Raw genomic sequence first — 12,128 nt, 5'->3', positions numbered from 1 at the left:
CAGTCCCTTCTTCCTTCCCCTATCATTACTACCAACTCTTTCTCCTTGCTTAATCCCGAGGATACACAAATGGGGAAAATTTCAGAGGATGCTTCAACGTTTCCTAGGATTTCAAATTCAACGATTTCTTCTAGGGCATCCCCTACTAAGTCTGTAATTGTGTTTCACCCTTATTCAAAACAAATTTCAAAAGCTCCTTCTGCCTCCACTCCAATTATAACCTTTTCTATAAGCCTCATCTCCTTCCTAAAGAATCATGTCGAATCAAGGAAGATCCCACCCGTATGCAAGGCACCCTCCTCCAAGGCTAAGTCAAAACGACAGAATGGCCATTTCTCGTACCCTAAGGAACAGAATCCTGTTAGTGAACCAAAATCCGGATTTACCAAGATCCAGTCAAGTTCACAACGAGGAGAACTGGAAACTGGTAGAATCCCACTACATTTATGCTCCCCAACACCTTCGCCAAAGGATGCAAAACTCTAACGCCAGGTTCCTAGAAGAAGTGAACCACAACCACATCCTGGGGATGTTACACCTGTGGGCTACGAGTACCAGAGTAGATATTTCGATCGACTTGGCCCCTTTTCACAGGAACATAGGCACCCTAAAACAGAATCTCCACTTCGGTTCTCAAAGGCAAGGCAGGAAGAACCTGGAGATCAACAATCAGCCGCTGGAGAATGCAACCCCAACCTCAGAGTAGATACAGAATTGGGGTCCGACTATCACCAAAGAAGAAGATGGTCCGGCGAATCGCTAGTGGCCCTGCCCCTTACACTGGGTATAGATTGGCCCGACGAAGCCGGGACATTCATTTTCCCTATGGAAGGAGTTGTCGGAGCAGAAGTAAGGATACTCATCGACCCAGAAAAGCAAGGACCACACATGGATTTCCTTATGAGGATATGGCCAATTCTGGAGGAGCAGAGAAGAGTTGCAAGGTCGAGGAGAGCTCTGAGGAACTGGAACCACGGAAGGCAAATAAGCAGACAAGCAACCAATCTGCCAAGATCCAACACAGAGAGGAAATTTAGTCAGATGAATATCATAACATGGAATGTAAGGAATGCTGGTAGCACCATTTTCTGGAACCATCTTTTAGATCTTTGTGATATCCACAAACCTTCAGTTATTATTATAGCCGAGACTAAAATCTCAGGCCAGGTAGCGGAGAACATGTATCGAAGCTTACCCTTTGATGGGTTTGAGATTGTGGATTCAGTGGGCAGGAAAGGTGGGCTATGGCTGCTTTGGAAACCACATGAGGTCCAATTCAATATCCTTAGCAAAACTGCTCAAGAAATCCATGCTACTATCCAGGTATCCCTTGATACCCCTTTATGGCTTATTTCAGCTATTTACGCCAGTCCAGTTCATAGTAATAGACTCTTGCTGTGGGATAATCTAAAGGCTGTAGCTTCCCATTTCTCCCTACCTTGGCTTTGTCTTGGGGACTTTAATGAAAAATTATGGGTTAAAAACAAAAAAGCCCCCTGTGCTAAACCTAATACACAACTAAGCCCCCTATGGTTTCAAAATATGCAACGCGACACCCCGTGCTTTGAACTAAGTTGTAACACTGACGGAAATCGGTAAAATTAACGGGACTGATGTACTGGAAGCTAAAAACAAATTCTTTATACTTAATTTTTAGCAAATATTCCTATTGTACCCCTTAGCCCCCAATAAAACTCCCTCCCAGCGATGCTTGTGTATAGAATCGATTTCTACTTGATGGAGAGAAATTGAACTAGCCTTTGGGAGAAATCAAATTACCACACAGGAGGTTTGAAAGGTAAAGCCATCCTCTATATACGAAGTCAACCTGCGAGGAACTTCTACACAATCTTGGCTAACAAATTGCAGCCCATAAGGTAAAAGCATTTGATTTTGGGTTTTGGCTAACAAATTGTTGTTATTAGGGTTTAAAGTAAGAATGTTGGTAACTAAATTGGGATTTATCTACTGATGAAGGGAAATGACTGGCTAAAAAATTTGCTCATGTCTTCCTCAAGCTCTCGAGGGGATAGTGGAGCTAGGAATCTACGGTACCAATATAAGCTGTGCGACTGTCGAAGAAAGGCAAAGGTGAAGATTGTTGAGTCCGAAAAGCCATCCAAAGGGATGCTGTACTTTGTTTGTGAAAGGGATGAATCCAGATTTTTCTCATGGTGTAATCCCATCTATAGAGATGAAACCGGCAGAGGAAACTTTTTTGAGAGGCCAATGGTTGAAGAACAGAGGCTAATGGTTGAAGAACATTTGTCGTGCTTGAACTCGAATTCTGAAGTGAAGAACTTGAATGATGAAGTGAAGAACTTGAAAGTACTAGTTAGCTATTGTCTAATGGTATCTATTTTTTCACTTTTGCTTCTGTTGATGAAAATGTCTGTAAAATAAGACAATGAAGAAGCTTATGAATGGAAATGAAAAAAATCAGGTAGTTTGTTTTGTTCATGGAAATGTGCACTTTATTCTTCTGTTTTTCTGAAAGATGTCCTACCTAAAACAATGAAACAAACATCTAACTATTATATACACTTGTAAGCATATTTGTGCATTAAAAACAGTTTTGAGCAATAAGCACACACAATAACGTCTTCTGCATTCCAATTTTGAGTAATAAGTACACCAAAGTACATTAAAATTTCCAGTCCATAAACTATTCCAGAAATATATCCCACCCAACATTCCAGAAATATATCCCACTATACATTCTAGAAACGATAACAATTTCAAATAGAGTAGACAAAATACATCCCACCAAACAAAAACTGCCCAGACAAACAGTACATGAAATATTCCAGCCCATAAAAACTGCCCAGAAATAGCTTCTTCTGCAATTGAGATATACCATTGCAGCCCATAATCATAATGCTCCATTAAAACAGTCAATAAGTACATTAAAGTGTCCAACATCAGCAAAGAATCCTCCAAATTACTGAAGCCAACAGCATCCAATCAAAATACATCAAAGTTTCCAGTTTGCAATAATTGATAACAATTCCAAACAGAGTAGACAAAATACATCAGAAACATACATTCCAGCTGTTTGCCACCAACTCTAACAGCAACCACTAATTCCTTAAAACTACACAAAAAGGCAATCAACAAACATACAGTCCACTTCAAAATTCAACTCTAACATCTTCTTGCTTTCTTGGATCTTAGGTTGTATAGGACATCAGCAACAGTAGGACGAAGGGGTCCTTTTGCTAGTGAAGTTGTTCCACTCACAGGCTGCAATTGAAGTAGAAAATATGAATGTTTGAAGGAAAAATGCTTCATTAAATCACTTTTGCGTTACATGAAATTCAACCTGAGAACATGATTGTCTAGCAGGCACATTTTTTGCTACACTCGCAATTGTTGGCTGCGTATACTGCTTCCCGGGCCTGCAGTTTTTTTTTTGAACAGGTGCAGCTTGTTCTTGATTTGGGACTGGTTGCGGGGGTACTATTGGTGAAGGAGCTGATGAATGAAGTTCTGAACTTGATTCAGCTACATTGGTGTCAGGAGCCTATAAAAAACAAGTTCATTTTAATGTTCAATTAAAATGATTTGGGACAGCAATTAGTCTTAGCCTATGAAATCTGTAAGCTGTGTTACCTTGTAGAATTTAGAGTTGGGATGAATGGCATTCTTGCAGGTCCTTGAATTGTGTCTTGGCTGAAAACATCTCTTGCAAGTTACCACAAGACCCTTTCTGGTTGAGACCTGACCCTTTTTAGGCTCGTCGGCTGCCCTTTGCCGCATCTTTTTGGGTCTGCCAGGCATTCTTCGAACTGCAGGAGGTTTTGGTGGTTGTTCTTCACATCTCACCCAGTACTTGTTACTTGGGACAGGTGTGATAGTGTGCTCATATGTTTTCAAGTAATTTTCTCTACTGTAGCAGGCATGCACATAATCAAGCAAAGGCAATCTACGTGCTCCTATTGCAGCACATGCATGAGCACAAGGATAACCTGTAAGCTGGAAATAGCCACATGTGCAAGTCTTTTCCTTCAGATCCACCACAACAGATTTTCTGGGCCCACAATCAATTTCATATTTGTTCTTGCCATCCCATGTGGGAATACACAGCCTACTGAATTTCAGATTCCTATCAATCTTCTCTGCAATGTTAGGACATATTTTTCCTTGAAATTTCTGCATACCAGTCCTCTTCACTTGAATCCTTTGCATGAGCCTTCTTCGAATCCACTCAAGCATCCCTATGACAGGTAGCTCTCTAGCTTCTAAGATATAGTTATTAAATGACTCACAAAGATTGTTCACAAGAATATCACATTTGCTACTTTGTCTAAAATGTGACCTGCTCCATAAAACACTTGGCACTTTTGCAGCCATTCAGCTGCATCCTTTGAAGCTTTTTCAAGAGAATTCATTGCTAATTTCCAGTCCACTTCATTCCCAGCACTTGCTGCTGCCCAGAACAAGTCCTTCAACTCTTTTCCTTTGAACTTCTGTTTGAAATTTTGGTACATATGCCTCAAGCAAAACCTGTGTTCATAATTTGGAAATAACTCATTCACTGCATGGACCAGTCCTTTTTGTCGATTTGAGATGAATGTCCAGGGTATGTCTTCCACACCAAGTCCCAGATCAGCCATTAGTAGTTCCAGAAACCACTTCCATGAGTCATACCTCTCTACCTCTACCACTGCTACAGCTATTGGAACCATATTGTCATTGCTATCTCTACCAATTGCTGACAACAACTGACCACCAAATGCAGATTTCAAAAAACACCCATCAAGACCAATTATTGGTCGACAGCCATCGAGGAACCCCTGTTTGCAAGCATAAAGACAGTAATACAGTCTTTGAAATGTCCCTTGTGAACCTTCTTCTGCTGTATCAAGCTTAATCTTGACAATGCTACCAGGATTTGTCTCTCTAATTGTAGCTGCATAACTCCAAAGGTGGTGATATTGCTCCATATCCGTGCCAAGCATCTCATCTTTTGCACATCTCTTTGCTCTGCGTATCTTGGCAACGAACACGTTAATCATTAGATCACTTCTAATATCATTCTAAAATCCTATTGCAGCACACTGCGGGTCACCTCTTATCTTGTCTTGGTACTTCACGCTCAAATACTTGGCTGTTGCATGCTTGTTGTTGTAATCTCTAGCACAAACATGCTGGCCCTTCAATGATTTAATTTGAAAAGTAGTTTCACCTTGGACTGGTGTTGCACGAATCCTCCAAGAACAGCCCTTTGCACACTTCGCAATAATTTTTTTCGAGTAATTTTTTATCCAATCAACCTTATATCCCTCTCTTACCAACCATTCGATCAACACATATCTAAAAACTCTGAAATTGGAAAACTTTTGCCCAACCTTCAACTCAAAATGTGGCTTGAGAAACTCCACTTCAGGGTTAAAGTCATGACATTCTTCATGGCCTTCATCATTAGATCCGCACTTGTCCAGCAACTCTTCATCAGAAATTACTGGTTCTTGCCAATCCTCTTCGGGTGTATGTGGTGCTCCTTCTTCTGTTGAACTTTCCTCAGCCTTTTTACTGTTCCCTGCTTCAGCTTGTGATGGGATCTGAGATGGGTGTTGGTCAGCAGCTTGAGATGCAGCTTGAGATGAATTCTGAAATGAGATATGAGGTGGAATTTCTCCAATGCTATCTGGCCCTGCAGACTGCTTCTTATTTTTACTAGACTTTTTTTCCTTACTAGTTTCACTTTTGGCACGGCTCTTGATAGCCACCTTCTCAGGGAAAGAGAACACGTGATAAGGCTTAAAATGAGTGGAATGGAGTATGGATCCACCTTCTGGTTTACTACTTCTGTCCACATCTTTTTTACTTGCGAAAATGTCCTCATCCTCTTTTTTTTCCAACCCCTCCTTCAACCATTCAGGCTCATCATCATCATCATCATCATCAGTGTTAAATGGCTTATTTGAATTGCAATTACTAACCCCATCATTTTTTTTTGTACCCCACCATCTCTGCTGTCTATTTTGGTGTTATGTACCCCATCTGCATTTTTAATTGTTGTTGATGCATCCATTGTCGAATTTGGCTCCAACACATTGTCCCCACTATGTTCTAGTGGCTTTTCAAAAGGATCATCCCCACTACAGGCATATATTATCCTTGTTGCCAAACCCCAATGTGCTTTATTCATTAATTTAACATCATCATGGTCCCTAATTGGATGTAGACCACCATCTAAGTCTACTCCTGGAGCACAAAACCAGAAAGTCACTCTAGTTGCATCCTCATCCACTTTTTTAAACATTCTGCAAAGGCTAACTATGCAGATGTGGTCCTCAAGTCTATTTTTAAAGATAGCCATACGGGTTCCTGTGTAGTGGAGGGCAGGATATTCTCTAAATTTTCCATCAAAATACATATGTATATCTACTGTCTCCTCTGACTTGTCTTCTTCTGTTGAATGTTTCAAGAAATATAATAAATATGCTTTAGTCTCCCAACTACTATGTCTCCATCATTGATATACAGAAAACCAAATAAACATAAAAGCACAAACGGAAAACCAATTTTAATAGCATTCTGGACCACTAAACTAGAGAAGACAGTAACAATTATAGAAATTTTACTTACAATTCTTTGTTAAATATCTTGTTGTAATAGCAAGTGACTGAGTTGTACTCAAACACACAAACACACACAAACAGAAACAGATCCTACTCAACACCCCTAATCAGCAAAAATTTCCCATCACAAATGGAAATTTCAGAAATTATTTGCGTCACCTAGTCAACACCCAAATATCAACAAAAATCTCAACTTTAAATCCAAACTTGCAGTCCCAAATCAGCAAAAATCTCCCATCAGAAATGGACATTTCAGAAATTATTTGCATGACTTCTAGTTCCAACACCCAAAATTTTTTAAAAAAATCTCGGCTTCAAAACTAAAGTCGTAGTCCCAAAACAGCAAAAATCTTCATTTTAAATCCAAAGTACCAGTTTCAAAACTCACAAAATCAGGAATTTTCTAAGGTAAACACCCAAATACGGGTGTAAATAACATCATCAGCCCTCAAAATCTGAGATGGGTAACCCTAAATTGTAAACTAATTATAACATGCATGAACTGATTTTAATTAATTATAACATGAACGAAGTATAGCATACATACCCATTTGCCTTCGATTTTCTGGAATAAATCTTCGTCTCCTTCGATTTTCTTACTTGATTCCGTCTCCTTCGTCTCCTTCGATTTACTTTCTCTCTCTCTCTCTCTCTCTTCGTAGGATTTGAAGGGAAGAAATGAGTCCGCTCAATTGCCTTTTGGGTATTATACAAGGGCATTTTGGTCCTTTCATCAGTTCCCGTTAATTTTACCGATTTTCGTCAGTGTTACAACTTAGTTCAAAGCACGAGGTGTCGCGTTGCATATTTTGAAACCATAGGGGGCTTAGTTGTGTATTAGATTTAGCACAGGGGGCTTTTTTGTTTTTAACCCAAAAATTATCTAACCTAGATAAACTTGGTGGTATTCCGTCTTAATTGGTGTAACCTGTTTGATCTGGGGTTTTCTGGTCCCAAGTACATCTGGCTTAATAAAAGGTTTCAAGGGGATCTCATCTTTGAGAGAATTGATCGTGTCTTTTGCAATTTGGATTGGAATAATTTATTTCTGGATTCGGCAGTGTTCCACTTCCTTGTACCAAGTCTGATCACTGCCCAGTCCTAGTTAATTTGGTCAACTCGGCTAGTCAGGGTAAGGTGTTCAGATTTGAAAAGTTCTGGCTAGCAGAGCCCTCCCTTAGGCCCATTGTGCTTCAGGCTTGGGATTCCGCAGAGTCCCTACCTGATATCTTAGGTAATTTTACTCTAGCTGTCTCTGCATGGAGTAAATATACCTTTAAAAATATTTTTTAGGAGAAAAGAAGGTTGTTAGCTCGACTCCAGGGCATTCAAAAAAAGCAGCAAGAACATTTCTCCAACTATTTGGTTGGTCTTGAGTCCCAGCTTCTGCATAATTACAACCATATTCTGCTTCAAGAAAAGGACTTATGGCCAATGAAGTCTAGAGTGGATTGTATCAATTGGAATGATTTGAACACTAAATTCCTCCAATCCACCACCATTCATAGAAGAAAAAGGAATCGTATCCTTACTCTTAAATCCAATGCTGGTAACTGGATTTCTGACAAAGCTCACTTAGGCAGCCACATTTCCAAATATTTTCAGAATTTGTTCTCCACGGATACGGTTTGCTCCTTCTTAAATCCAGAGCCATTTCCAGGGCCAAACCGAAATATTGATCCTCTCCTTAAACTTCAGCTTGGAAGCATTTCCGCCCTAAGAGAAATTAACCAAGCTGTTAATGACTTGAAAGCCTTCAAGGCCCCAGGCCCGGATGGCCTTCCCCCAGCTTTCTTCCAAAAATTCTGGAGTGAGATAAAAAATTCAGTGTATAATTTGGTGCAGCAATCCTTTCTTGGTTGTCCTTTCCCGCTGGGTATCAATGATACCTTTTTATGCCTCATTCCCAAAAATAATCTGCCAGAATCTATCCAGCAATTTCGGCCCATAAGCCTTTGCAACTCTGTGTATAAAATTCTATCCAAAGTAATTGTTAATAGGTTAAGACGTGTCATGGACTCTCTCATTTCCCCCTTTCAAACCAGTTTTGTCCCTGGTAGAAAAAGATCTGACAATGTTCTTATTGTCCAAGAAGCAGTCTATTGCCTCAGCAAAAAGAAAGGTAGAACTGGATTATGTGCAATCAAAATTGATTTAGAGAAGGCCTATGACAAACTTGAATGGAGTTTCATCCGAGATGCCTTAAACCACTTCAATTTTCCCCCCAGTTTGATCTCAGTCATTCTGAATTGCGTCTCATCCCTAAGATTGGCAGTCTTATTCAATGGTTCTCCATTGGAATGGTTGCACCCTTCCAAAGGTATACGGCAAGGAGATCCCATCTCTCCGTACCACTTCATCCTATGCATGGAGTTTTTATCTCTAAGCATAAACCAAGCTTTGGAGAATAAAAAATGGGAGGCTCTCAAACTAGGAAGAAACGCCTCCCTTTGTCCCATTGTATTTTTGCAGACGACATTATGCTCTTCTCCAGCTGCTCGGAAACTTCTATTAGAGAAGTCAAGAAGGTCCTTGACAACTTCAACTTGAGATCTGGGTTGTCTATTAATCTCAATAAGTCCAGGATTCTGTTCTCAAAAAATGTGAGCTCACATTCCAAGACCCATATAACTTCATTCCTGAGGATTGAGGAGACTCAAAATCTTGGAAGATACTTAGGAATTCCTATTGCTCATCCTAGAGTCTCCAACCAATCCTTATCCTTTCTTTTGGATAAAATCAGGGCTAAACTAACTGGGTGGAAAGCTAGCTTACTCTCTTTTGCTGGAAGGAAAGCAATTATCCAACAAGTCACCTCAAGCATCTCCTCCTTTTATGCCCATAGTACCCCGCTACCAAGTGCTACTGTGAAGCCATTGATAAAATCCAGCGTGATTTCTTATGGGGTTCCACCCTTGAAAAACGCAAGCTGCACTTAGTCAACTGGGGTGCTATTACCATGCCGACGGGACAAGGAGGACTAGGACTATGAAAAACATCAGATGTAAATAAGGCAGCAATGGCAGGACTTTGTTGGAGATTAAGACACTCCCAAAAGTAACCTTGGAGCTACCTTCTCCACTTTAGGTATATTGATGAGCCCCAATCCCTACAACAAAGGAGATTAGTGCTATCTTCAAGACAGGGCTCCACCAATAAAAAATGCCTTAACCTTGGAATGGAACTCTATAATAAAGGAATTGGCTGGACTATTGGGAATGGATTCCTAGCTAGAGTTTGGTGGGATGATTGGACAGGGTTAGGGCCTTTAAGACTACTTATCTCAGGGCCTCTAAATGAAGGAGAGGATAGATTAGTAGTTAATCATTTGTTTGGTGAGGACTCTTCTTGGAATCTAAACCAGCTTTCCTTCATGCTACCAGAGTGGGTTGTTAATATGATAAAGGCAATTCCAAGGCAGCAATGGGCTACTAGGGAGGATTCCGTCCGATGGAAAGCCAACCTCAATGGGCAGTTTTCCCTAAAATCTGGTATCGAGATGTTATGCTCTGATAGGAAATTGGTCTGTCGAAGTGAACTTTCTTGGATTTGGAAGGTTAACGTAAGCAATAGAGTTAAGAATTTCCTTTGGCTGGCATGTGGAGACAGACTCCCCACCAAAAGCAATCTTCATAGGAGAAAATTTCTACAAGATGATGCATGTCCTTGGTGCAATCTAACTCCTGAAGACACCTTTCACGTTCTTGGTTTTTGTCAGAGAGCAATAATTTTATGGGCGAAATTGTCCCTACCACAACAAATGTGGCCAATGGAGAACCAGCTCCTTCATATATGGTTAAAGAGTACCTGCTCAAACTCCATAATATCTCCCCACTACCTTTCGTGGGGAACTATAATAGCCTTTGGTTGTTGGATACTGTGAAAAAAAAAAGAAACATGCTGTTGTTTGAACCAAATTCCCACCCCAGAAAGGCAGCTAAAGTGCTAAAGTTACTTTAGCTGCCGCTGCCGAATATCTTCACATAGGACCTGGCCTTTCTAAGGCACATTGTCCTAAAGAGCTGATTGCTATTTGTTGGGATCCACCTCCTCCTAACTCTTTCAAACTAAATACCGATGGGTCCTCCTTCGGCAATCCAGGCCCAGCTGGAGCGGGAGGCATCATACGAAATCATTTCGGACAATGAGTATCAGGTTTCTCTAGAAATATGGGATGGGCCACGAATACAACAGCTGAACTTTGGGCACTAAGGGACGGATTATCCCTTGCAAAGTCACTTAACATCTAGCACTTACATATAGAATTGGATGAAAAAATCTTAGTTGATATGCTGCTTGCTAACAACTGTGAATCTCACTATGCCTCCCCTCTTCTTTCTGATTGCAAGACCATTTTGGAGAGCTTCCAAACTTGTACCGTTAGACATGCCTTCCATGAAGCTAATAGATGCGCGGATCTTTTGGTAAAATTGGGCACCGAATCTTGTGAAGAATTTGTTTTGTATCCCAGCTCTCCCGTGCCCTTAATTAGTCTTTTGAATGCTGATTGTAGGGGTCTTTTCTTGCCCCATCTTGTAAACGTTTAAACTTTGTTTAATATCTATCCCTTTTCTTACAAAAAAAAAGATGACCTATTGTTTTCTCCTCTGGTTCTCACATACGAGAGAAAAGAAGAAGCAACCTAAAAGATACAAAGGTCAATTCCAAAAAGAGTCAAGAATGACGGTTACTTTTTCTCTCTAATTCCTATATAATCTCCACTCCTATTCGGCTAGCAATAAGGAGTAAAAGGCAGACTCCTAGTCTCTTTTGACTTTCTCCTCTTTGGAAACCGTCAACAAGAAGAAAAGTGGTCCAGTCTTCCAAAATTGCCCCTGGCTACCGCATATGTTCCACGCAACAAAGAAATAAAATCGAATCAGTCTCCACCTTGTTGACTGCTACTCAAACTCTTATGCTGGCTACCATCAAATTGGCACATTTTTATGGTATTTTGTTCCACTCCCTGCAATAACCACAAATTTTCAAAAGTGAGTAGAATCTGACAATTAATTCGCATTTGGTAAGGTAATAGGGGAAATTAATTATAAAATGAATGACAAAATTGTGACTTATCAAATACAGTTCAATAGGAAAAGAAAATGTCCAGGTCCGATAGTTAATGGGGCAATGCAGGAATGGTTTGAATATTAGTGTACAGAGGGAGAAAGTAGATGAAGAAGAAGAAAAAGAGGGAAACACAAGAGGCAAGGACAAATGGCTACCACTGCAAGAAGGCATAATCAATCTCAATACTGATGTAGCAGTAGATACAAGGAAAGGCAATGCTAGCTGGGGAATTGTTGCTAGAGGAGCAAATAGAGCAATCATAAGTGCTTGGGTAGGTCCTAAACAAAGAAACAGTGAACCGTTGGTTGAAGAAGCAAATGCAATCAGGAATGCACTTGTTAAAGCAAAGTTAGAAGGCTAGAAAAGGGTAGAAATTCAGTCAGATTGTAAAGTGGCAATGGAGAAAATCATTCTAGAAAACACAAATGAACCAAAAATAGGATCAGTTCTCCAAGAAGGAAAGGCAACCCT

General features: G+C 40.3%; 1 protein-coding gene and 1 long non-coding RNA gene across 2 annotated transcripts; one reads left to right on the top strand and one right to left on the bottom strand.

Annotated features, from left to right (window-relative positions):
- The first annotated feature begins 804 nt into the window (after positions 1–804).
- Positions 805–2,114, top strand: LOC140010034 (uncharacterized). The gene is made up of 2 exons (XR_011817291.1): positions 805–1,877; positions 1,978–2,114. It is a non-coding gene; the product is annotated as an uncharacterized lncRNA (long non-coding RNA).
- A 1,468-nt stretch (positions 2,115–3,582) lies between these two features.
- On the bottom strand, positions 3,583–5,018 carry LOC113696617 (uncharacterized). The gene is made up of 2 exons (XM_027216006.2): positions 4,319–5,018; positions 3,583–4,241 (listed from the first exon to the last, which is right to left on the bottom strand). The coding sequence occupies exons 1-2, from the start codon at positions 5,016–5,018 to the stop codon at positions 3,583–3,585; spliced, it is 1,359 nt and encodes a 452-aa protein (XP_027071807.2).
- Positions 5,019–12,128: the final 7,110 nt, after the last annotated feature.

Source organism: Coffea arabica, chromosome 6e (assembly GCF_036785885.1).
Source record: "Coffea arabica cultivar ET-39 chromosome 6e, Coffea Arabica ET-39 HiFi, whole genome shotgun sequence".
NCBI classification, from domain to species: domain Eukaryota; kingdom Viridiplantae; phylum Streptophyta; class Magnoliopsida; order Gentianales; family Rubiaceae; genus Coffea; species Coffea arabica.
Note: the sequence above shows the minus strand (reverse complement) of the source record. Positions and strands in the feature narration are given on the sequence as shown.